Source organism: Cavia porcellus, unplaced genomic scaffold (assembly GCF_034190915.1).
Source record: "Cavia porcellus strain 051 isolate PalLab524CR breed Dunkin Hartley unplaced genomic scaffold, mCavPor4.1 scaffold_7, whole genome shotgun sequence".
NCBI classification, from domain to species: Eukaryota; Metazoa; Chordata; class Mammalia; order Rodentia; family Caviidae; genus Cavia; species Cavia porcellus.
Window position 1 is genome coordinate 64,277,543 of NW_026947490.1, and position 23,418 is coordinate 64,300,960.

Genomic DNA, 23,418 nt, shown 5'->3' on the forward strand with positions numbered 1-23,418 from the left:
CAATCACAGATGAGAGGGTTGGCACTTTCAACCCCAGACCCCAACCTGGGCTGGAGACTGAGCTAATCACTAATGGCCAATGACTGAAGTAACCATGGCTGCTTGAAGGAAATTTCACAAGCCCCTAAATGATGGGGCTTGGAGAACTTCTATGCTGATGAACACACCCTGTGTCTGCAGGAGGACATGTACCAACCCAGAGGCAGGAGCTCCTGGGCTCAGGGCTGCTCTGTACCACTTTCATTTGTATCCTTTGAGCCTTTATCCCTTATGAGAAACTGATCACCAAAACAAGTGCTCACTGAGTCCTATGAGGGGTCCCCTAGGAAGGGGTCATGGGGACCCCTAAGTTACAGCCAGTGGGTCCGAAGCACAGGTCACAATCTGACACTTGGAACTTGCCTGTGAAGTGGAGGCAGTTTTGGGGAACTGAGCCCTCAACCTGGGGGTCTTCAATAACTACTACTGGTTGGCTGCTAGTTGGCATGGGAACTAGACTGTCCAACATCCAGCTGGTATCTCACAACACCGGCTGCTTTGTGAGGGAACCCACTAATCAGAAGTACACACAAAACTAGTCTTTAACTATTTTCACTCTTTCTTTATATCCCCAAGTCACCTGATATGCCATGTCCACACCCTAAAAACTAATCAGGCAGTGTTGCTGCTAAATTCACCGTTTCTACTGTGGTACCCACTGGCACACCTGAAATTATGTAGTTAGCAAAAACTGACCACATTTCAAGGGGAAACCTGATCACTTTGAATGCCACACATACTCCAAAAACTCAGCCAACTGTAATCAGTTCTGAGAAGTATGCACCGTTTCCTGCCTTGGGACACGAAATCTAAAGACTGTATTTCCCTACCTGTGAAAATTACATGCATCTCACATAAGTTCCTTTCTCTACAGAAGTTCCTGTCTCAAAAAGATTAGCATCATGCTGGCAAGCAAGGGGGCGGGGGGCTGCGTCCACTGCAGAACAACATTTCTGAAAAGAACTGAACCCAGGTCCTCATCTTCTGCTGCTCCTTCAGCCACAGCCCAGCCAGCTCCTGTCCAGTACTGGCCCTTACTGAGCCAAGAACTGGGTAACAGCAAATTAAGTAAGTATAAAATGTCCACTGTCTGTAAACAGGACACAGTTCTCTCATCATGTCAGCCACAAGGGACCCTTAATCAACAACTAAGCAGCAATGAAAACAAGCTCAGTAATAATTTAGCAGAGGGGCACTTCTCCTATACTTGGTCTTCAGAAAGCTCAGTCTCCTACAGCAGAAAAGCCATGGAAAGCAGTAAGACAACCATGGAGGGCGTATACAGCACCCAGCCCATGCTGCACAGCTCCTGACAGCTCAAGCTGACCCCTGATTGAGTACTTTGGCTGAGGCAGGCACTGTGTTAAGAGCTTCACATCTGTTAGTTCATTTAATTCTCCCAACAGCCAGAGAGATGACTCCCGATAACTACATGTGCTGTTTCCCTGAATGGGCTGTATATAAAGTATCAGCAGGACAAGAAGGAAGGATGAAACCATTTACTTGTCATAAAGGAGAATCTGAGTGTGTCTCTGTTCCATAAGAAGTTTAGCAGTGCAGTAAAGGGACATGCCCTAAGCACAAACACTTGGTGAACTCAGACTGACCTGGCCACCTGCTGACTGTGAAGCCCAATGGAAGGCACCCCCAAAGTCCGACCCAGGACTCTCCTTTCTCAATCTGACTAGAGAACAAGCTGTTCATAAAGCTGTCTCCAGGTCAGACATTCTGTTTAGAAACTTGAAAGTCTGAAATGGCCCTCCAGTTGCTCAAAGCAGAACTTAGGATTTGTCTCCTCTACTAATCCTGGCAGCCTGAGGAATCTCATACATGTAGCACAAGGCATGGTGCTCTCTAGTTGCCCACTTTCCACCTTAAGAAGTGCTATCCAGGGCTGGGGATTTAGCTCAGCGGCATAAGCGCCAGCCTTGCAAGTGTGCGGTTGTGAGTTTGATCCCTGGTACCAATAAAAACGAAAAAGACAAAAAAAGAAAAAAGAGAGAGAGAAAAGAAAAAGAAAAAAAAAGAAGTGCTATCCAAGACTTCTCCTTGCAGGATTCAGATTTTTAGCCCAATTGCCTGAGTCTAACTTGGGCCACATCAGGAAGATGCAGTATTAATTCTATGACTTTATAAGGTACTGGCCTATTGTCAGGGCTCAATATATGAACAAAACTGACCTTCTTTTGCTATTATTTTGAAGGCACAGCTGGTTTCTTCTTTTTTACTTCCACCTTCCTTTCATTTCTAACTCTAAAGAGGAAATAAAGGGGCTTTCAAGCAAATCGAATAGAAGGGATTTATAAAACACCCTCGCTACTTCACAGAGACAAACACATTTCATTGTTTTCATCTGAACATCAAACTATTCACTTTACTTCATAAGAGATGGATAAATGGCCAATTAGTCAATTACAGCGATATTGAGGAGGCAAGCTTTACATTAGTTGAAAAATACTCTTAAACCTATTTTTTCTGGGATGGCACCCTGGCAAAAATCATTCCATTTGATAGGGACAACAATCACATGAAAAGCAGAGGTGTCACTGTGTTATCTGCTTCATAAAAGGAAAGACGTTTTTGGCCTCTTTTCTGTTGTCAAACTGAATAATTACTACACAAAACAGCCTCCAAGTGTGATCCCTTCCTTGGAGCATCACAAAGCTCATCTCACATTTAAATTCCTTGATCTTCCCTGGAAGCTGGAACAGTATCACAGTAATTGCTCTGCTGGATTCACTGCTGAAGGAAAGAGGGTTTTATCTGGTTTCCATCCTATCACACTCCCCGGGAAGGTGCTTATGCCAGCTATGAAAATATCTCACTCACACCACTCTCCCCTCGCTCCTTGCAAAGTGGACTCTAAATCCCTTGCAGGGCCAGGACCCATGACCTGTAAACATTGGCAAAGAAAACGCGTGAGTAAATGTGATGTCTCTTCTCAGCTGGGCTGGACCAAGCAGGAAATAACACGCAAGCAGCCTTCTTGTCACTCCTGGGGAATGGTCATGCCTTTTTCATTTCTGCAACCACAGGATCCATAATAGAATAGATGCATGCACTGATTTAGTTTCCTATCTCTTTTAAGCTCGACAGCCAAATATTCAGTGTTTCAGGATCTCCATTGACTTACCAATTCCCAGGAAGGTTTAATTGTCTGTTAAAACTTTCCTACACAAAGACAACATTTCAAAATGACACCTCCTTCCTTTTTTTTTAAGTTTTCCTAAAGCATTTACACTGATCCTCTTTTAAAAGTTACCCTAATGAATTTACACTGAGTTAGAGATACCACATTAGGACATGAATCTGAGTGGCAAAAACTGGCTCTAAATTAAGTGATTGCAGCTAACATTTATGAAGTACTTAATAAATATCAGCCAAAGGAGGCATGGTGGTACATGCCTATGATCCCAGCACTCAGGAGGCTGAGGAGGGAGGATCGCTGTGGGTTTAAGGCAACCTGGGACACAGAAGCAAGTTCAAGGCCACCCTGTACTACACAGTGAGATACTGTTTCAAAAAAACAAAAATCCAGCCATCGGGGCTGGAGGTTTAGCTCAGCGGCATAAGCACCTGCCTTGCAAGCAGGCGGTCGTGAGTTCGATCCTCAGTACCGATAAAAATGAAAAAGACCAAAAAAAAAAAAAAGCTTTGTACAAAAATCCAGCCATCACACAAACAAATCTTATATGATTTATTTCATCCAAACCTGGGGCTGAGAACATAGCTCAGTGGTGGACACTAACTCATCAGATGCCTATGCTGTGTATGTTGTGTGTACACATATCCCATGATAGGCATCATCTGGATTATAGATGGGGGTCAGCACTGTACAGACAGACACCCAGCAGGTGGCAAAGCTAAGCATCAGGCACGAGGAGCACTATATCTATGCGGACTCCCTGCTCAGAAGAGCCACTCACAGAGAAAGCCTGCAGGCCACAGCATGCTAGACCTACTTGAAATGCTTCTAAAATAGTCTCAGATTTCTCTTCAATATACTAAAATTATATATATATATATGCTCATATCTGTGTAGGGAATTTCACAATAAAAGACATTTCTAGTTATCTAATAAACTGTAGTGTTGACTAAACTGTTGTAACCACTTAACCCTAACAAAATGTTAATCATTAAAAATACCCTCAGTGTTAGGGTGAAAGCTATGGAGAGGGAAGTTTTATAATTAAAATGGATTGGCACTAGAGATGTGTGGGGCCAAAGCAAATTGGGGGACCCTTGTTCAGAAAGTATGCAGGCTGTCAAGCTGGAGACAGCAGTGCATTCTATGAAGCCCAAGGCCCCTTGCATAAGAGGTTCCTGGGCAGTCAAGAAAGGGGTGCATTTATAAAATGAGCCCCAGAGTACCATAACACATTTCAGACATCACACTGGATTTTGAGGAAGGATGTCCACAAGCTCACGAGGGGCCAGTGGACTCAGCTCTCCATGTGAGATACCTTCTGCAGGATTAACTCTGTTTGCCACACAAAATCAGAACCCCACGCTGGAATGGAAACAGTTTGGCTCCTGATACCTCTGAATAATAACGCAATACAAGACAGTTTTCACTGTTTTTCATTACTCAGAAGTTACCTGTGACAACAGGAAAAGGTCACCTTCCACACAAATCATTAAAGAAACAGATTTCAAAACAGAGCCTAAGTAGAAATAATGACTAACTTTCCTATCCTGCTGGTCGATCTTTCTTACCAGATTGGGTATTCAACGTGTTTAATTTTCCTATGGCTATCTCCTGGAGTTTTCCAATTACTGAAAATAGAAAGGAACCACTTGAGGTACATAATACATGATGAATCTTTTATTATGACTAATAATGACATTTTAAAAATCACAAGCCCTGAGAAAAAGTAAACCCAGCCTAATAAACTTTTGAGCAGCACTTAAAGTACATTGTAATGAGAAAAGAAAATAACTATTTAAATGTGAGCAGAACAACAAAAACAAAGCCCCAAGTGAGGGCTGACCACTAAGCTTGGAGTCACAGTATCTGTCTGGGTCACTCATCCATTGTTAAGTGACCAGCTCAAAATCTGCTCAGCAAAAAGGACAAGGACCCAAGTCATACTCCTGCCCATGTTTCAGCTACTTGAGAAAATAAACCAGACTTTTATGAGTTTCTGGGTATCTTAACTTTCCATGACCTTTTGCCAATGGATACCTGTCCAAGTTCCAGGAAATACTGCATTCCGTTTGCCAGAATCCTACGATGAGAGTTCTGCTTGATTGTTTTACATTTTGCTCCCCCCAATCATAGTCTGATTTGAAATTTTATGCTTCTCTGGATGTTTTAAAAAATTTTTTCCCAGGATAGAAGTAGCACTGTTAAAGGATGTTAAGCCCATTCCCTCTCTCAGCACAGAGGTTTCTGACATGCGTGCCAAGTCCCAGGGCCAGCATCCTCACCAGCAGACTAAGCCTGACCAAATCCTAGCGCCAACTGGAGGACGAGGCCTGATGGGGCCTGAGGAGAGGGCAGCAAGGGGGAACTCTAAGTCTCAGTGACCACTGACAGTCTACACAGAAGCACACACAGGTCCCCAGGACCATGCCGGTGGCGGAGTCTACAGGACACGCCTGCGAGGAGGCTCAAGTACCACTTCTGGCAGGAGCTAATCTCAGCTTTCCAGAAGCTTCTTCAGACACATCTAGGCAAACCCCTGCCCTGTGATGTATTCATCATATGACCTGAGATCAGTCAGTTCTTCTCATCTGTCAAAAAATGGTTAATCCACACAATGGTTAACAGGTTAAATGACCCAGCAAGTTGTGAAGTGTCTGAAGGAACAGAGCGCCAATGCCTGGCAGATAACTCAAATACTGGTAATCACACGGTTCTCTATCAAACTGCCTGCACACCTGCCCTGGCAACCTCCTCAGAAAACCTACAACACACTGAAAACAGAAGCTGGCGAAGGGAAACGACAGGAATCCTTTACAGCAGGTTTAGCTGAGTGCCAAGGGCAAGCACAACTTTGACTTCAGCATGAATGAATCTGGGACATCGAAACAAAGCATTTGCTAAATTTAAGAATATCAAGAGGCAATAACTGCGCATATCTAGAAATTTCTCATCTTATCTTCAGTCCTATAGATACCAATCACATCTTTTAGAGAAAAATGATGCAAACCAGATGCCCATCCTCTGGTTTTAGACAAACTGGCATGCACAAAGAAAGTCATAAAAGTATTAAAGGTCCCAGCACTTGGGAGGCTGAGGCAAGAAGATTGCTACAAGTTTGAAGCCAGCTAGGTATACACAGTAATTCAAGGCCAGCCTGAACACAGGGAGATCCACATCAGAAAACAAGAAGATAAATAAAATCTGTACTAAAGGGCCCAATTTGTGAGGATGCAGAATTTTAAAAGCCAAATATATGATGCTTCCAGGAACAATCCATGAGCCGTGTTTGAGAGGAGAATCCTAAAGAAGGTAACTACCAGGCAAATAATGTTTAACAGGATCCTGCAGGACACAGTCCCAACTAACAGGAAGCTGTAACAACCCGAGTACCGTGAATATTTACTTTCCATGTTACACACAATCTTCTGTGAAGCCACAGCAGCACCAAGTCTGTCCGTATCTCAAAGATACTTTTCTTACAACTTATTCTTGTCCTCTGAACATAGCTCAGTGGGGACCACAAGAAATGGTCTGAAAACAGGCAAGACACAAAGCCAAGCAAAGCCCACAGATTTAAAATCTGCCCTAGCTGTAGGAATAGGTGTCTGTACACAGGGAAATAATAGGGTCTCCTTAGGTCTTCTAGTTGATTCTGGCTAAAAAGAGTGAAAAACAAAAGACAGGAGTAGGAAAAAAATACCAGATGAAGAAAAGCACAGAGAGAAAGCCAGACGCACAAACAACAAGCCACCTCACCTCCAGTAAAATATAGGGGAGCAAAGAGACCATAGCAGAGGTGTCTGGAAGCCAATCCAGTTATGGCACGTTCTGGGTGGGGTCAAGGGCCTCTCAACCCTCCCCATTCAGACAGCTGAGAACAAGGGACGCAGGGGTCCTCCGTTTTTCCAAGGCTCCACCCTGATTCTTCATCAAGGTAGCAGTCTATGGGCTCCTTTCCTCCTCCTTCTTCTCTTTACATGGGAGCATCTTCCTTTTCTTAAGCTTTGCCCTGCTAATGTATCACTGGGCTAGTTACGATCCCAGTGGGCTGTGCAGACAGCTGAGCAACAGTGAGAGTTCCCCAGATGCCACACAGCTAAGTCACCCAGTGAGTCTGCACATGGATCACGGGCAACTGAAAGACAAAAGCCAGAGGAAGCGAATACGGGAGAACATTCCCAAGAGCTGATCAGTAAGAAAAACATTTAGACAGCAGGCTCCCTCCAGACTGAGGAGGCAGTGTCCTCATTCAGGATTTTGCAAAGCAAACCAAACTCTCCATCCATTGTGCAGTGTGGTAGGTATCAGGGAATACAGGCCACAGTCATCATGTGTGAGCAAATGTCCCCTGCTCAGGGCCACACAGAGAAAATACTTACAAAAGAAACACAGTAGAACTGCCTCTCAGGACTCTGACTGTAAGACTGAAAGACTACAGGCAGGGAAGCCCAGTGGGGTGCAGGGGCCAAGGAGATTGAAAGAAGGGGGCAGCCCTGATGGCCCCGATGAATCTGCAGCCAGGATCTGAAGGCAGGAGCTGGCGCCTGACAGAGAGAGACTAGAATAGACTGGGTTTGTCCACAGCACTTTCCCCGGTCACCAGGAACTTTACGATCCTTTGTTTTTGAAAAGCCAGCATCTCCATGGCACATATCGAGCAGCTCACTGAGTATTTACTGGGGAACACCAAGTCCTTCCCACTTCTGGGTTCTGGAACTTTCTTAGGCAAATGCCAGGCTCACTGTCCCATTCCAAGGGACACTGTCACACTGAATCATAAGTACATGTTTGTCCAAAATGCTCCCTAAGGGACAAGGACCATGTTTTGTTCACTAACACTTCCTCGGTGGCACAGAGTGACTCTCCATTCATAAAATCTGATGGGTTGAAAACAAAACCCCATGAATCAGTCTTGTAATCCTTTGGGTCTCATGTGACACCAGCCAAGGCCTGTTGCACCCGGTCAATGTGCTTCAATTTCCAGCACTGAAGTCAGATCAAGTCTTGCCCATTCCCAAGAGGCTTATGCTCTGTCCAGAGTTCAGCCTTTTTCAGGGCTACGGTCTGTTTGTGTGCACCCCACTGACCATGCTGGAGACTGCAGAGCAGACCCCAAACTCCAAACTCCTAGAAACCTTCTGAAGGATACCAGCTCCAATAACGTTTGGGGTTAAGCAAGCTTTTTAGAGGTCCTTGCATCCACATGGACCACCCCTACATTCCCAGGATGAGGTCTTACTTGGGTGATAGATATTCAAGAATTCCTACAAAATACTGCAATGACAGCTGAGGGGAGGGAATCATGGGTCACTGGTCCTGAAGCTGCAGAGGCACCATGTCTACCACGCTGCCCTCCCCTGGGACCCTAACCCACCAAGGCCCAGCCTCCCACAAACTACAGGCATCACCTTTCTCTCCTCAGAACCACCTGAGCAACAGAAATGGCTGCAAGACTGGAAACCAACCACGTTTATCTTCAGCTGGGTTCCCCAGACCCCCCAGGCTCACAGGGAGCACAGCCGTCTCAGACCACAGGCACTGGCAGACATGCTGGGTCGAGCAGCATGTCTTCCCAGCAGGCATTCAGGAATGCAGGCGTGAACGAATGAATGCTGTAACCCTGGTCGACTCACCCACCTCTGGCCTCTTCTCACACACAGTCAACATTATAGCCACTCCTTTATTTCAGTCCAGTTCCTGATGGTCTTCAAGATCTCTTCCCATCTGTTTCCCATAAACGCCTTCACACTGATCTATAAACTTACCATTAATGTTTAACTTCTTAAACTTTAAAAATATGCTTTAAGCTCAAGGCACGCATCTCTCGTGGTATTCCTGGCGACATCTGATAGAGGTCTCTGCATTGCACTTAACCACACACAAGGGTTCATGGTCTGTCTGCTTAAAAACAAAGTCTGCCTCCTCACACGCACTTACAACATGTAGCATGCTTTACAGCCATCTTGGCAACAAAACCTTCCCATAAACTGAAAGGTCCATGCTGCTAGCCCCATTTCAGTGAGAAAACAGAACTGGAGAGATGTGACTGATACAATGTCTCAAAGCCTGGGTCAGGTAAGATTTCAAATCCATTAATCTAATCAAAGGTTTTCTGCCCATGAATCCATTCATTTTCTACACCAATATTTATTAAGCATGTGAGGGGCCCACCTGAGCAAGGTGCTGCTCACGCATGAGGCCTGTCACACTAAGATGTGAGGCAGCATCCACACAGGCCTCTGCACCAGATAATCTTGGCTCAGGTCTTTGCCACTGAGGCCCTGTGGGGGTCACAGGGCCCTGTGTCCTGCTCCTGGCTCTGTGACTGTGGTTCTCTCTCATCTACCTGAGCCACAGCATAGCAGACAGAAAGCAAGCAGAGATACAAAGCCCTCAAGTACCCAGCTTTGAGTTCTCTCTATAACACTTCACACCCTCGGGAACACATTTCGCACACCCGTCCAGTGAATCCTGAAGGACCCAGCAATGCAGAATCAACAACAAGGACAGGTAAAGCTGACAGAAATGCATCCTCAGGAACAATCACTGAGTTAATGCTGGGGTAGGGAGCTTCCCAAGATGGCACCCTACGGCCACCACAGGAAAAGACCCAGCTAAAGCCCTGAGGCTCTAGCTTAACTATGATACACCGAATAGGTCACTGCACCTCAAAGCACCTGAGTTTCCTGGCTCATACACTGACAGAGATGGTCTAGCTGATCCTCACCAGAGGAAAAATCTTTACATCTAACCACAAACTGAGTTGACTGACAGACCGCCTTCTAAAGAGACCATGTTAGTCAGCTTCCTGTCTTTGTAACAACCAGAGACTACTAACCTAGAAAGAGCATAGGTTTTTTGCTCACCATTTTAGGGGTGCAGTCCATAGTTAGCTGGCGCCACTGCTTTTGGCCTGTGGTGAGACAGCACATTATGGTGGGAATACATGGCAGGGCACAAAAGAGAGACAGAGGAAAGGGGGTGGGGGTCCCATTCTACCCCTCAAAGCTGCCCCCATTGACCCAAAGACCTCCCCCTAGGTGCCACTTCTAAAAGTTTCACCACTTCCCAGTAAATCAAGCTAGCCTTTAACAAGAGCAGAGCGCGAAGGTACCCAGTCCACCTTTGGAAGACATGTAGAAAGAGGTTAGTGTGAGGGTTTTGGATGCCTGCCGGTTAGCAAAAGAAAGGGCTGTGTGTGTGCCAGCATTTGTTTAATGTCACAAAGTGACTGGGATGCCAGGTTCCTGTTCCTTATCCTCAGCAGGGACAGTCAGCCATCTAGGGTATGAATATTTTTTATCTCCTTTCTCTCACATGTATAATTAGCTCTGTGGAAGTCTGCTGAGTGGGGGGTCTCATCCTGGCACCAGATTCTGTCACATTGCTGATTCTGGGGACGTGTTTAGAGCTGGTGATGAGGGTAGAGATGGTGACCGTGACATTAACCTCAGCACAGCCACCATGCTAACACGAGTGCACTGATACACTTAAGAAAGTCAGTCGCCCACAGCATTCCACAGACAGTCTCACCTATCTGCAGGGCCAGCCAACCCTTACACAGCGCCTCAACCACAATGGTGGCGAAATACTGAACCACTACCATGGTAAACACCCACAGCCCCACTGTGCCCTCCTAACCTTTCCCCCATCACTGACCTCTCCACCGCTGGCAGGACTTAGCTCCTAGGGTTCTGCCAGACAGACAGTTCACTCTGTCTCCCTAATACGTAGGTGCCACGGGTCAGGGGTGACCCCCACAACTCATGTGGAAACCTACTCCATAAAGTCACATGTTAGCAGTGTTTAGAGAAAAATCCTTTGGGAATAGTTAGGATTAGATGAGGTCATAAAGTCGGGATTCCCATTGTTACAAGAGTGGCATTGTAAGAAGAAGAAGAAAGACTCCCCTCCCATTCCCCTAGTCTTACCAGGTGATGCCTTGTGCTGCTTTGGGACTTTTCAGAGGTCCCCACCAGCAGGAGACCCTCAACAGATGCTGAGCCCATGTAGACACCATACTCTTACATTTCCAGAATGGTGAGCTGAGCAAACCTCTTTCCTTTATAAATGACCTAGTCTGTGCTACCCAATTACAGCAACAGAAAACAGACTAACACAATACTCTTTCGTATCTTTCTAATTCTCTACTCATAGGGTACCTTGCCTTTATAATTTTTTAGAAGTTTTCCTTAAGGTATTAATCACTTCAACCTTGAAAATAAAAAAATAAAATAAAATAAAACAAAACATAAACATTCGAATAGAGCCAGATAAAATTGATTATGAAACTTTGTGGGGTTTATCCACACTTGTAGATTTAAGGTCACTGTATGACCCAATTTCCATGGAAGACTGCCCAAAAGACGATAGCTGGGTTTTAAAAGCGCACCTGATGCTTCATGAGGTGCACTTCCAGCTCTAATCGTCCTACGATAATAATACCTTCTGTTTGTATTTGGCCTCACTCTACTGCAAGCACCACACACGCCTTATCTCATTTAGAACTTATAAAAAGTCTGTAAGGTGAGCAGGTATAATCCAGGAATAATTATCCCCATTTGAAAAACAAGGTAATCAAGACCCAGAGAAGATAAGATCGAGATTCTGCTCTGAAATGGCAGAGCTAGGACTCAGACTGAAGCTCCCTGACCTCTTCTTCCCTGAGGGCTGTCCTGGAGCCCCCAACACCTGCTCCAGAGCAGGTAGTTCAGGGATTTTGCAATATGTTATCAAACTTCAGGAAATCTGTAACCAGCCCAGGTGGAAGCATTCACAGCCATTTACACCCAAGGCCATTAAACTGGAACTTCCTCCCCCCAAGCTGGCGCACTGGCACATGCTGGCTCTGGGTCCCCAATCATACCACATGCATCCACAGAAGGGCACAGTGTGGGTCCTTCCTTTTTCTAGTTCTCCATTCCATCAACTCCACTAACCAGCTTTAAGCACCATGAAATAGGAGAAATACATAGAAATGAGGAGTCAGAAGACACTCAAATCTCCACTGGCCACTTAGCAGCATTTCCCCTGGTCATGTGACCTTCCACCTCCAGTTTCTCATCTGTAAAACAAAGGGAATAATAGCAGCTCACTCACGGGGCTGTTCGACAAGTGAGAAGGAATCCTAGATGCAAAAGAAGTCGTTTTTGCAAACTGCAAAACACCACACAGCTGTGGAAAAACAGTATGGCAGTTCCTCGCAGAAATTAAAATCCAGCACTTCCCTGGCATGCACGAGGCCCTGGGTTCAATCCTGCAGTGCCACAAAATAAAAAAAAAACATCTAACCACCGGATGATCCAGCAATTGCACTTCTGGGTATGTGCTCAAAAGACCCGAAATGATCTCAATGACGGATTTATTCTCCCATGCACATAAACCCAAGACTCACAGCAAGCAAGAAGTAGGAGCAAATCATTCCTGTGAACAAATGAATGGACAAGTAATATGCTGGGTATACTTATGTGGTGGAATACTACTCAGCCAGAAAAAGGGAGTTTTGCCCCCACTACAAGATGTATGCACTCTGAAAAGACAACATACTAAGTGAGAAAGGCCAGAGACAAAAGGACAGAGACTGCATGATCCCACTTCCATGAGGTCCCCAGCATAGTCAGGTTCAGAGAGACAGAGAGGAGAAGGGCAGTTGCTAACAGTTATGGGCCTGGGGGAGATACTGTTTATGAGTCCAGAGATTCAGTCTGGGGAAAGGAATAGTTCTGGAAATGGATGGGGCCATGGCTGCACCACAGTGTGAATGTTCCTACTGAACTCTGCACTTAAAAATGGTGATGACAGCAAGCTTTACATTTTAATCATAAGCATTCAAAAGCATATATATTATATACATATACCTGTGTCCACATACATGTGTACATACATGTGTGCATATGCGTGCATATGTATGCATGTACATATATGTGTACATGTGTTACATATATCTATATATGAAACCGTCATATATATTTATATTTATATAGAATGTGTGGAATATTGTTTCTATATCCCAGTCATCAGTGGGCTGAAAGGGTTATATAAAGCTATCTTTTTTAATTTTTATCATTATCAGGACCATGAGCTCCATTTTTACAGACCATGCTGGCATAAGCAAGAAGAATACATGGAGCATGTTTCTTGTACATTACTGCCAAATTCAGATTGTCCCCAACTTACACACGATGTCAGTTCCTAAGGTTCATTTTAAACTTTTGCTGTTATGTGAAGTATATCTTTGTTCAGAAGTAAGGTGGGGCCAGGGGTTTAGCTCAGCAGTATAAGCATCTGCCTGGCAAGCACAAGGTTGTGAGTTCAATCCCCAGTACAAAAAAAAAAAAGAAGTGGAGTGGGAATTTTCATGGTAACCAGGACCCTACTCAGCCTAGACAAAGTCCTAGTGGTTGAAGATCCCTGTCAACAGACCTGGCCTGGCCTGGGACCAGGCAGGCAGGAGCAGAAGGAAAGAACCCCGGGGTGCTCACAGTACAGTGCCCACCCTTCCAGGCCAGAGCAGCCTGCACCCAGGTCGGTAAAGGCTGCGATCCTCTCCCAAGGCTCCCCTCTGCCCTGCACTCCTCAGCCTGCAACCTCTGTGGCTTCTGTTCCCCAAAGTCCCAGAATCACCCTTTCCCCCTCCCTCGCCCACTCAGACACTGCTTCTAAATACTGGAATACTTCAAAATCACTCATACGCTGAATGACCCAACCTATTTCAGGGTCTTACATCTTCTCATTTAGGAAGGTTTGCTGGTTGGGGATTGAACACAGGACCTCTCACTAAACTACATTCCCAGACTTTTTTATTTTCAGATAGTGTCTCACTAAGTTGCCCAGTCTGGGCTTGAGCTCGTGATCCTCCTGTCTCAGCCTTCCGGAGTGCTGAGATCACAGGTATGTGACACCACATCTGGCATTTATCTTCTAAACTTTTAAGGCAAGTGTCAGCATTTTGTTTTTTCCCCAAGTGTATTAGTCACCTGTTCATCATTGTGACCAAATGTGACCAAGAAAATCAATTTAAAGGAGCAGAGATTTATTTTGGCTTATGGTTTCAAATGTCTCAGTCCATGGCAGACTAGCTCTATCACTGTAGGCTGTGACAAGGCAGACATACCACGGTGGATGGGCTTGGTGAGGGAAAGCTGCTCAACTCACGGTGACTCAGAGTGAGAGAGGAAGGGGCCAGGGACCAGATATACCAGTAATCCAATTATCCCTTGCCCCCAGCCCACCCCCAGCTCATTCCACTGTGAACTTATCAATGGATTGATCCCCTTGTGACCCAGTCTCCTCTCTATGTCCCCCACCAATGGGCATTAAGGAGCAAACCTTCAACACACAAGTCTTTTTATTTATTTTTTAAATTTTTGTTTTTTTAAGACAGGGTAGTTTTGTAGCTTTGTAGTTCAGGCTGGCCTTGAACTATGTAACCCAGACTGACCTCAAACTTGCAGCAATCCTCCTGCCTCAGCCTCCCAACTGCTGGAATTATAAGCATGTATCACCACAGCCAGCCAATTTGTGAGTCTTTGCGGATACTTCATATTTAAACCATACCACAAGGTTAAAGAACTCTCAGCCCTTACATGGGTAGATATTTGGGGGCAGGGACACCGGCCTTCCAGCCACTCTATGAGATGTCCTGGCTTTGTGCAGCTTCTGCTCTTCCTTCCACCTCAAGTTTTCTGAAGCTACAAAGTTTTGGGGTGTGGGGTGGGGTCTTTGAGCCTTTGAGCCTTTGTGGGATGGGACAGAGCTATATGCGGAAGCAAGCAAGCGTGTCACTTGAAAATCAAGGGCTGAGATTTTATTCAATATGATACCTTCAGGATTCTGCCTATAGCACCGAATTGAATATAATGCAAGAGCAATTTTGGTGATCTGCATTGTGGTCATGAAAAGCAGGGACAGATCCTCTCAACAAGTAGAATATTAACAGCTTTCAGTTTGAGCGGTTTCCGCAGTGCACAGTTATAGAGGTTCTATAAAGCATGGCTCCAGACACTGGCCACCAAAGAGGCTAAGACAGAAAGCTCTAGAACAGAGACAATGCCCAATTCAGAAATCAGCCCCAAAGTGTTGCACTTGCATCCCTGGGAAATTAAGTTTTGAGACCCTCCACTTCCCACCCAAAAACTCTCCATAAAGAGATTTTTAAACTATTGTGTGGGCTGTATGATATACAGAAATGATTGTTTCCATTCCAAAACACTAACATTAAAATAAATTTAGCACACATAGGTGTTAATTGGCATAAATCCATGAGAGAAAGGTATTGTAAGTGACTTTAGGCATTAAATCAAAACATGATTTTCAGGGCTGGGGAGTTAACACAGTGGTAGAGCCCGTGCCTAGCCAGCAGAGGCCCCAGGCTGCATCCCCAGCATTGCAAGCACAACTAATTAATTAATTAATCAAGTTCAGTAAGAAACAAACAAAAACAGCAAAAAGCAAACGCACACTGGAGCTGGGCAAGCCCCTGTGCAATGGGAAGGATGTGGCATAGCGGATGCAGTCAGCGACAGATTTTCAACCCCAGCTTAGAGAGCAGGTTAGAGGACCAGAGGCAAAGCTGGCGAGCTAAGGAGGAGGGGATGAGCCCCTGGTCCAGAGCAAACTAGGTCACTCCACATGCGACCTGGCCCAACGGACATTCCGGTGGAGTCTTCTGGTTAATGCTGGCACTGTATGAACTAATCACCATGCGCTGGGAGCAAATGCAGAAGGGCCTGGTGTCCAGGGAGTAGGACCCAAATAATGAGAGGGCTGGCATTCCCCCAGCAGGTTCCAGAGCTGGCACCATTCTCCCACAGTTCTTTTCTTTCTTTCTTTCTTTCTTTTTTTTTTTTTTGTCTTTTTCCTTTTTATTGGTACCGGGGATCGAACTCATGACTGCCTGCTTGCAAGGCAGGTGCTTATGCCGCTGAGCTAAATCCCCAGCTCCATCTCCCACGGTTCTTAGGCACCCTCATTTTATCTTCAACTCCACCCCAGACTCAGTGCCCAGTGCTACCGTGTCTTACACGGGCTCATAACAGTAAAATAATTCACACAAATCTGTACAGCTAGGAAACAGGGGCCTGGCAGGATTCGCACCCATTCCCAAGTAACCATCAAACCGAGGTTCTTGGCCACTCACCCAAGCACAAAGAGCAGTCAGCAATCAGGAAAAATTGTTCATGGTGGTTTAAATCAGAGAGGTGAAATACACATCATCCGGCATTTTTGCAAGAAGAGCTTCCAAAAATCAATTTCCAGCAGATGTAGGCGTGTTCTTCCCCACTAGTGCTGGCCCTGAATATTCTTCAGTAGTTAACTGCAGCTGCAGCAGTCAACACTAGTGTAGGGACAGTCCTTGTTTATTCAGTCCCAGTAAGGAGCTGGCACTTCCAACACATTGCTGGGTCCTCACAACAACCCCAGGAGGCTTCCATGTCCACCTTGGACTAAAGGGCCTGTCCAGAGGCAGCAGCTATGAGTAGCCATACTGGACTTGTCTTTCTATTCTAGCCCATGGCCTTCCTAACCTGGCTCCCGCAAATATAACATCCTAAAGACTTATCCTCAAGATCTGGTGTAAACCAACAAACAGAACCCCTTTCCCTGGAGTCCCGCTGAACGTCCTAGGAAAACTATCACAAAGCAAGTCATTGAACACACAGAATGAACATGGCACAGAACAAATGTGACCTCTGACATCCGTTTGGAGATTTTACCCTTAGTCAAGCTGAAGTCTGACTAATCCACACACTGCATAATAAACCTGTTTTTAAAAATCAAGTGAAGGGGCTGGGGATTTAACTCAGTGGCATAAGCACCTGCCTTGCAAGCAGGCAGTCGTGAGTTCGATCCCCGGTACCGATAAAAAGGAAAAAGACAAAAAAAAAAAATCAAGTGAAATATAATTTTAAAAAAACTAGCCCAAAGGAAAAGTGATCTCCTACACCAAAGGAAGAGTCCTTCAGGGTTAAATACACTAGCATTGAACTGGCCATGTCAGGTCAGAAAAGGAACCTGGCTCATGTGGGCCACCTACATGCTGTTCCTTCATTAACAGAGAAGCCTATCCCCAATGGGCTCCCTGGTGATCCCCATGAAATCTGCCATGCTATGCTGTTGGGAGGCCCTGAGATGCTGAAGTGCCATCCTCAGGCAAGCTGACCAATAATGTGACAACTCCCAGCTGGAGCCATGCCTAAGCCCTCCCAGAGGAGAGAGGAAAAGCAGGTGGAGAGAGACTGAAGGGGATTTAAGGAGATTTGTTTGGGGAAAGGAAAGATTAAACAGATTTATGGAGACCCAGCCAAAGAAAAACTCAACAAATTAACCCTTGAAATGTTCCTGAGAGCACAGATGTCCAGTGAACACCAGCCAAACCTAATGGTTTCCACTTAGCTGGCAAGCCTGAACCAGGAACTGGGACTTGGGAGCAGTCTTTGCCAACCCCTGTGGGCACAAACTCCACCCAAGTGTCCCATTCCCTCAACCCCACGGACTCGACAGGAAGGACACAAGAGGTGGTTTTCTTTCTTCATGCAAGGCAAACTTGGGGCTTTCTCTCTCCAATACAACATATTTACCCTACATTATTTTGCACACAGGAGGTTTGGGGCACACACGCCTAAGTGGGGAGCTGCAGGTTAACAGTCCCCTTGTCACAATGACCCAACTCTTCTCTTGATGGCAACTTAAAAGCACAAAATAGCATTTTCTCACAAAGTTCCACTTCTCCCTTCCCTGAACTCCACCTGCAAGGCAAGAGTCCCTCACCAGGAGGGCAGAGACGCCTCCAGGCTGTGAGCCTGCCCTATAAAGCACTTCCAGAACTCAGCACTCTGCCCCCAGCACTGGGGAAATCCCTGGACACACTGAACAAAACCACCCAAAATACCATCCTTGCAACCCCAAATCCTTGGAGAATCTCACACTCCCACTCACCCGACCCACCATCAAATCCTACTGGCTCTGTCTCCAAAACAGATCCAGAATCCTATCACCACACAGCTGCCTTCCTACCCCAGGGCACCATCATCGGTCACCCGATCACTGCGCTGCTGCCTAACTTCTGCTCTTCACTCCAGCGGTCTGTTTGCAACACAGCAACACCAAGGAGCATGAAAAGCCCAAGTGAGATCAATTGAACATCTCATGGTCCTCCAATTCCACTTTTTTCCCTAGGACTAGGGATCAAACTCTGAGATGTTTTCCCACTGAGCTCTATCCCCAGCTCTTTTTCATTTTGAGACAAGGTCTCACTAATTTGCCCAAGCTGGGGTCTAACTTGTGATCCTTCTGCCTCAGCCTCCCAGAATGCTGAGATTACAAGCATGCACCACTTTATCTTTCTTATTTTTCTGGCTCCACACCAGAATGTAGGCCCCAGGAAACCAGGCTTTTTTGCCTATTTCCTCAAGGAGCAGGTGTCCGAGGGATCTTTTTAAATATCTGAGAGGCTGAATTTATATCATGTCACCGGACAAGAAGACAGAAATTCAAAGTGATCACAGCTGGGATACTCTTGGTTAGAAACCTAAGGTTTCCCATCCCGATTTTTCTCTTAGTAATGTTCTTTCAAATGCTTCTCACAGATGCTAACATTCTGAATAATGTCAGAATAAACACTGTTAAACCACCCACCCAAATACTCAGAACACCTCAAGTAGCTTTGTATTCTCTCCTCCTCCTTTTACAAACACACACACACACACACATACCCAGAAGAGAGAAGTTGACCCTGTTTCTTATCATGACTTTTAGACAATAGGCGTACGCCCTGAGCAATTTCACAATATGTAGTGTAAGTACAAGACATGCAGAAAAGGACAGGGCTTCCCACAGAAATGGCCATTTATTCGCTTCCTAATGCAGCACTCAGCTGACATTTAGTTAAAGGAAAAGAGGACTCACTGCTATTGATGCTACGCTGGACAGGGCTGGTCCTGAGCTGGTTCACCATGCTCCTGCACGGTTATAACTCCATCCCTGCAAACCTAAATGAGCTCCACCCAAGGACAGAAGGCACCCCTTCATGACACAACCACACAACCCCTCCGAGGCTGAGCCAGACTCCGGCCAGCACCCACGGACAGTAGACTTTGAATGCTTGGTCTGTGTGAACCACCTGTATTCAGACTCTGCAGAGTCAGAGATCCATTTTCTAGGATGTGCCACTTCTCATCCTCCAAGCTGGAAGACCATTCTGGTGGTGCCAAGGATGAAGGCCTTCCCTTAATCACATGCATCTCACAGGCTGCAAACTTTTGGAACATCTCCTGGCCACCACAGAGCTTTCTCCCCATCCATCCGTTCACTAGTCCAGGCCACGCGTGTTAGGTTTCTATGGTAGCTTTAGAAGTCAATAAAAGACACCTACAGCAGGGGAGGCCTGAACACCCCAGCAAAATGCACCACCAGAATGTTTACCATCCCTAATTTGCTGTTACACAACGTTTATTTGCTTTTACTGAGTGCCAGGAATCTGAAAACCTGTTGTTGATTAATAAACAGCAATTAAGTCTCACCACCTGATTTGGAGATATGGTTAGGTTCTGGGATTCCCTTGCAAAGGAGGCTAAAGTGAAGCCCCAGGTTGAAAGCTTTTTCCCTGAGGCCTGACAGAGATGCATCAGACAGCCCAGCCCCAAACTACAACTTGGTTCCTCTCCCCTGTGCTGCCCTTGGCTTCCTCCATCTTTTTCCACCTCCTGAGCCAATCTTCCCTCCCACTAGGCCTCTGCGCTCCAAGGAGGTCCCTCTGACCACATCGACTTAAGAGGCCTACCCCAGCTAGCTTCCAACAGTAAGTGTCCTGCTCTATTAGGAAGATACGTGGATGTGGGAGCCAAAATCAGGTTCCAGAGTTTGGCAATGCATACCTCCCCAGGTTTTACAATGCTTTACTTCAAAAGTGTTTTAACACTCTAAGCTGACAGCCTCACTTCTTTCTGGGCTTTCCTGCCTCAGGATCTTAAAGACATATGGTAAAGATGTGACACACAACAGGAGTGGAACCACAAAGCACTCTGGGAGTGAACACTAGTTATAATTATGGATGCTTTTGATTCATGCTGGACTTCATTACTAACAACAGAAAAGGCCAACTCCCGACCCACACTGAAAGGACAGGAAGTGAGCTCCATGTTAAGACTCAGGCCATGGTTGCTAGATCTGGCCCAGGTGGAACAGACACCCTGAACTTACAAACACTTCCGACAAGTCCAGGGGACAAAATGACACTGATAATCCAAAAGCTTAAGTTCTATTTACAACAGTATTAAAATTAGCTTTCCAAATATTAAAATTAAGCCTTTTATATATATTTTTTTCCAATGCTGGGGATCGAACCCAGGGCCTCATGTGTGCTAGACAAGTGCTCTGCCACTGAATTCTACATCCCAAGCCCAGTTCAAACTCTTATTAATCATCTGCCATTACAAAGGTGCTCGACCCCATATGGATAATCAAAGAGTGCTCTGCCTGGCTTTTCACATCAGCTCCACTGCTTGACAGTGGTCAGCAGGTCACAGAGTTTCTCTGTTGCCTTAGTTTTCTCATCTAACAATTAGGGATCACAGTAAATATATCATAAGGTTATCATGACACTTAAATGAGTTAATACACGTAAGACACCTAGAATAGACGCTTGTATACACTGAAAGCTGTTACCATGACCACCATGCAATTATAGGAAGGGGTAAAAAACAACTTGGTCATTTTATTGTATGACTTTCACTCTTCTAAGACCCCTGCCAGTTCTATGGTGGAAAGTATCCTTGCAAAGCATAATTTCCAGGGCAAAAGGAAACACTCTGGGACCCTCGGAGACACTGGTACCCAGAGCTCACTGGAACAGGACTAAAATCCCAGAAGCTGTGAAGGCAGAAGGCAAGTCCACGTCCTCCCCAGAGGAGGAAGCCACTGCGGTGACCCCCAACAGCAGGCTAAGGCAGGAGTCTCTCTGGAGCCCCGGCTGCCCAGCTACTGCAGAAGTGCAGCTGGGTGGCAAGAAGTCTTCCAGGAAGCCCGTCAGACTGCATCGACCTGCCAAGACGCTGCAGGCAAAGGGCCCCAGCAGGGAAAGCCACGAAGCAGGACACACTCTCATAAGATGGAACTCCCCTTATTTCCTCATTACGTCAGTGTCCCGGGCCCCAATATCTTACAACCCCCAAACTGAATAAACCCCAATGACAGGTTTCAAAAGTTCTGACCAAAACGAACCCTCAACTGGAAAACCTTTTTCTATGGGAGGAGAGGGAGGAAGCTAAATGTTTTCTAATTTCATTTCAACAATGATTTGCAAGTCAATACCCACAGATGCCCTCCTGCATCCCAGCAGCCACAGCGAGGAGACCCTTGTCCAGTCCTGGGCATGCTGCTGGCTTTCCCAGGAATGAGAAGCCAGGCTGGGAGCACCACCCTCACACCTTCTCTCCAGGAGACCCACTGCAGATGCGGGGGTGGGGACAGGGGAATGACTAACCACAGCAGTGGACCCTGAGCACAGGCAAGCTGGGTGTGAAAATAGGCGTCTGGATAAGAAAGGCAATTAGGGAAACAATAGCGGGAAAAGGGGGCAACGCAAGTGTCCATCCACACCCCACTTGTCCATGAACACCCCCTTCTTCCTGGTCTGACCAACCTACACAATGTTCAGGTCTGACCCCCTACAGAACGTCCGTTTCAGGCTGACAGATACAGCAGATACTGATCATGGGGGAGGTGGGTAACTTCAACTTCTGCTTCATTCAGCAGTGCCGAGTTCCCTTTCACTATCAGCCCCTCTACCTTTCTGAGACACTACAAAACAAAACAAAACCCAACTCGGGGCAGGAAGGAGCAGCACATATGCTTGGTGCCCTGAGTCCACCTCTGGCAGTTTCTGCTTTCTGGAGATGCAGCCGTCAGTTTGTGGTGTCACACAGCCCAGGAGACAACGGGGTGTCACACAGCAAACACCTGAGACCCTCTCGTGGGACGCGGACCCCAGAGAAATGTACACGCACGCCAATGAGCCTCTGCCCACATGCGCCCCCAATCTCTGGGAAATTCTTCCCTCCAGTCCACAATCGCGTGGCTCCTCAAAGTCTCGGCGACACCTAGGACGTGCAGATGTCAATTTCATGTGAAAATCCGATTTAAGGGCAGAAACCCGAATGACTGAAAGGCTGAATTTTCCCATGACCACGTCTCTGGTACACCCAACGCGCCCAGGCGCACGGCGAGCAAACGCACACAGTAAACGGCAATCTCCATCATGCTCAGCCCACAGTCACGCGTGGGGAGAAAGCGCTGCGAGGGCGGCGGTGGCAGGGGAAGTGGGAAGTAGCCCGCCCGCGTGGGCTGCTCTGCCAACCCAGCGTTCCCCTCCCCCTCCAGCAGCAGGGCCACCGGGAAAGGGGTAGCAGACCCACGCGGGGGGCGCGCGGGGGGCTCTGCGGAGCCGAAAACGGGACAATGAGGACGCGCGCGGCGACGAGCTGGTGCCTGACGCGGTGGCAGCGGTGGCAGCAGACCAAGGTGCAGCCTCTGCCGCCGCTGCGCGACCTCCACCCTCCTCCTGGCGCCCACTTACGTTCCGAGGGTCTCCTTGAACTCGAAGATCTTCTTGATGTCTTCGGCTTGCTTTTTCCAGGAGGAGCTGCTCTCGCCGTTCTCGCGGGCCATGGCAGACGGGCGCGGCGCGGAGGGGCGGCCGGGGGCGCGCTGGGGAGGGGGCGCCGGGGGCGCGGCGCGGGCGCAGGGGCGGCGCGGGGATGCGGGGCGCGGGCCGCGGGCGCGGGGCCGCCGCAGAGCTTCCTCTTCTGCAGTTTCCTCTTTCGCTCTCGCCGCCGCCGCCGCCGCGGTCCCTCCCTGGCTCTTATTTCTGCCGGTCTCGGGCACAGACTTCCTGCCGCCGCCGCGCACCGGCTCCTTTGCCTGCCAGCCTCACTTTCTGCTACTTTCTTGCCGCCTCCTGCGCCCTCCCCGCGCCCGCCTCCTCCCGCGGGCTCCCCGCCCTCCCCGCGCGCCCTGACCGCCTCCCCGCCTCCCGCCGCCCGCCTCCAGCCTCCCGCGCGGCCGCCGTCGGGGATGTCCTGCGCCCCTGCCTGGGAGCCCACGTGGGCGGGGGGCGCAGCCCTGGCCACCCGGCCACGCTTCACGGCGGCCGCGCGCCTTGGAGCCCGGCGAGGGCAGGTGCGGGGACCCGGGCAGGTGCCAGGCGCCAGACCCGGGCGCGGAGGAGCCTTGGC

General features: G+C 47.3%; 1 protein-coding gene across 3 annotated transcripts in view; it reads right to left on the reverse strand.

Annotated features, from left to right (window-relative positions):
* Positions 1–23,164, reverse strand: part of Camk1d (calcium/calmodulin dependent protein kinase ID) — a 394,453-nt gene extending 371,289 nt beyond the window's left edge. The window contains exon 1 of one of the 3 annotated variants that reach the window (XM_063253725.1): positions 22,761–23,157. In XM_063253725.1, coding sequence (XP_063109795.1) covers positions 22,761–22,852 — 92 coding nt within the window. In that variant the 5' untranslated portion in view covers positions 22,853–23,157. Of the gene's footprint in view, positions 1–22,760 lie in introns of all 3 variants that reach the window. The other 2 variants (XM_063253724.1, XM_063253727.1) reach the window with 2 other exon arrangements.
* Between the last annotated feature and the right edge of the window lie 254 nt (positions 23,165–23,418).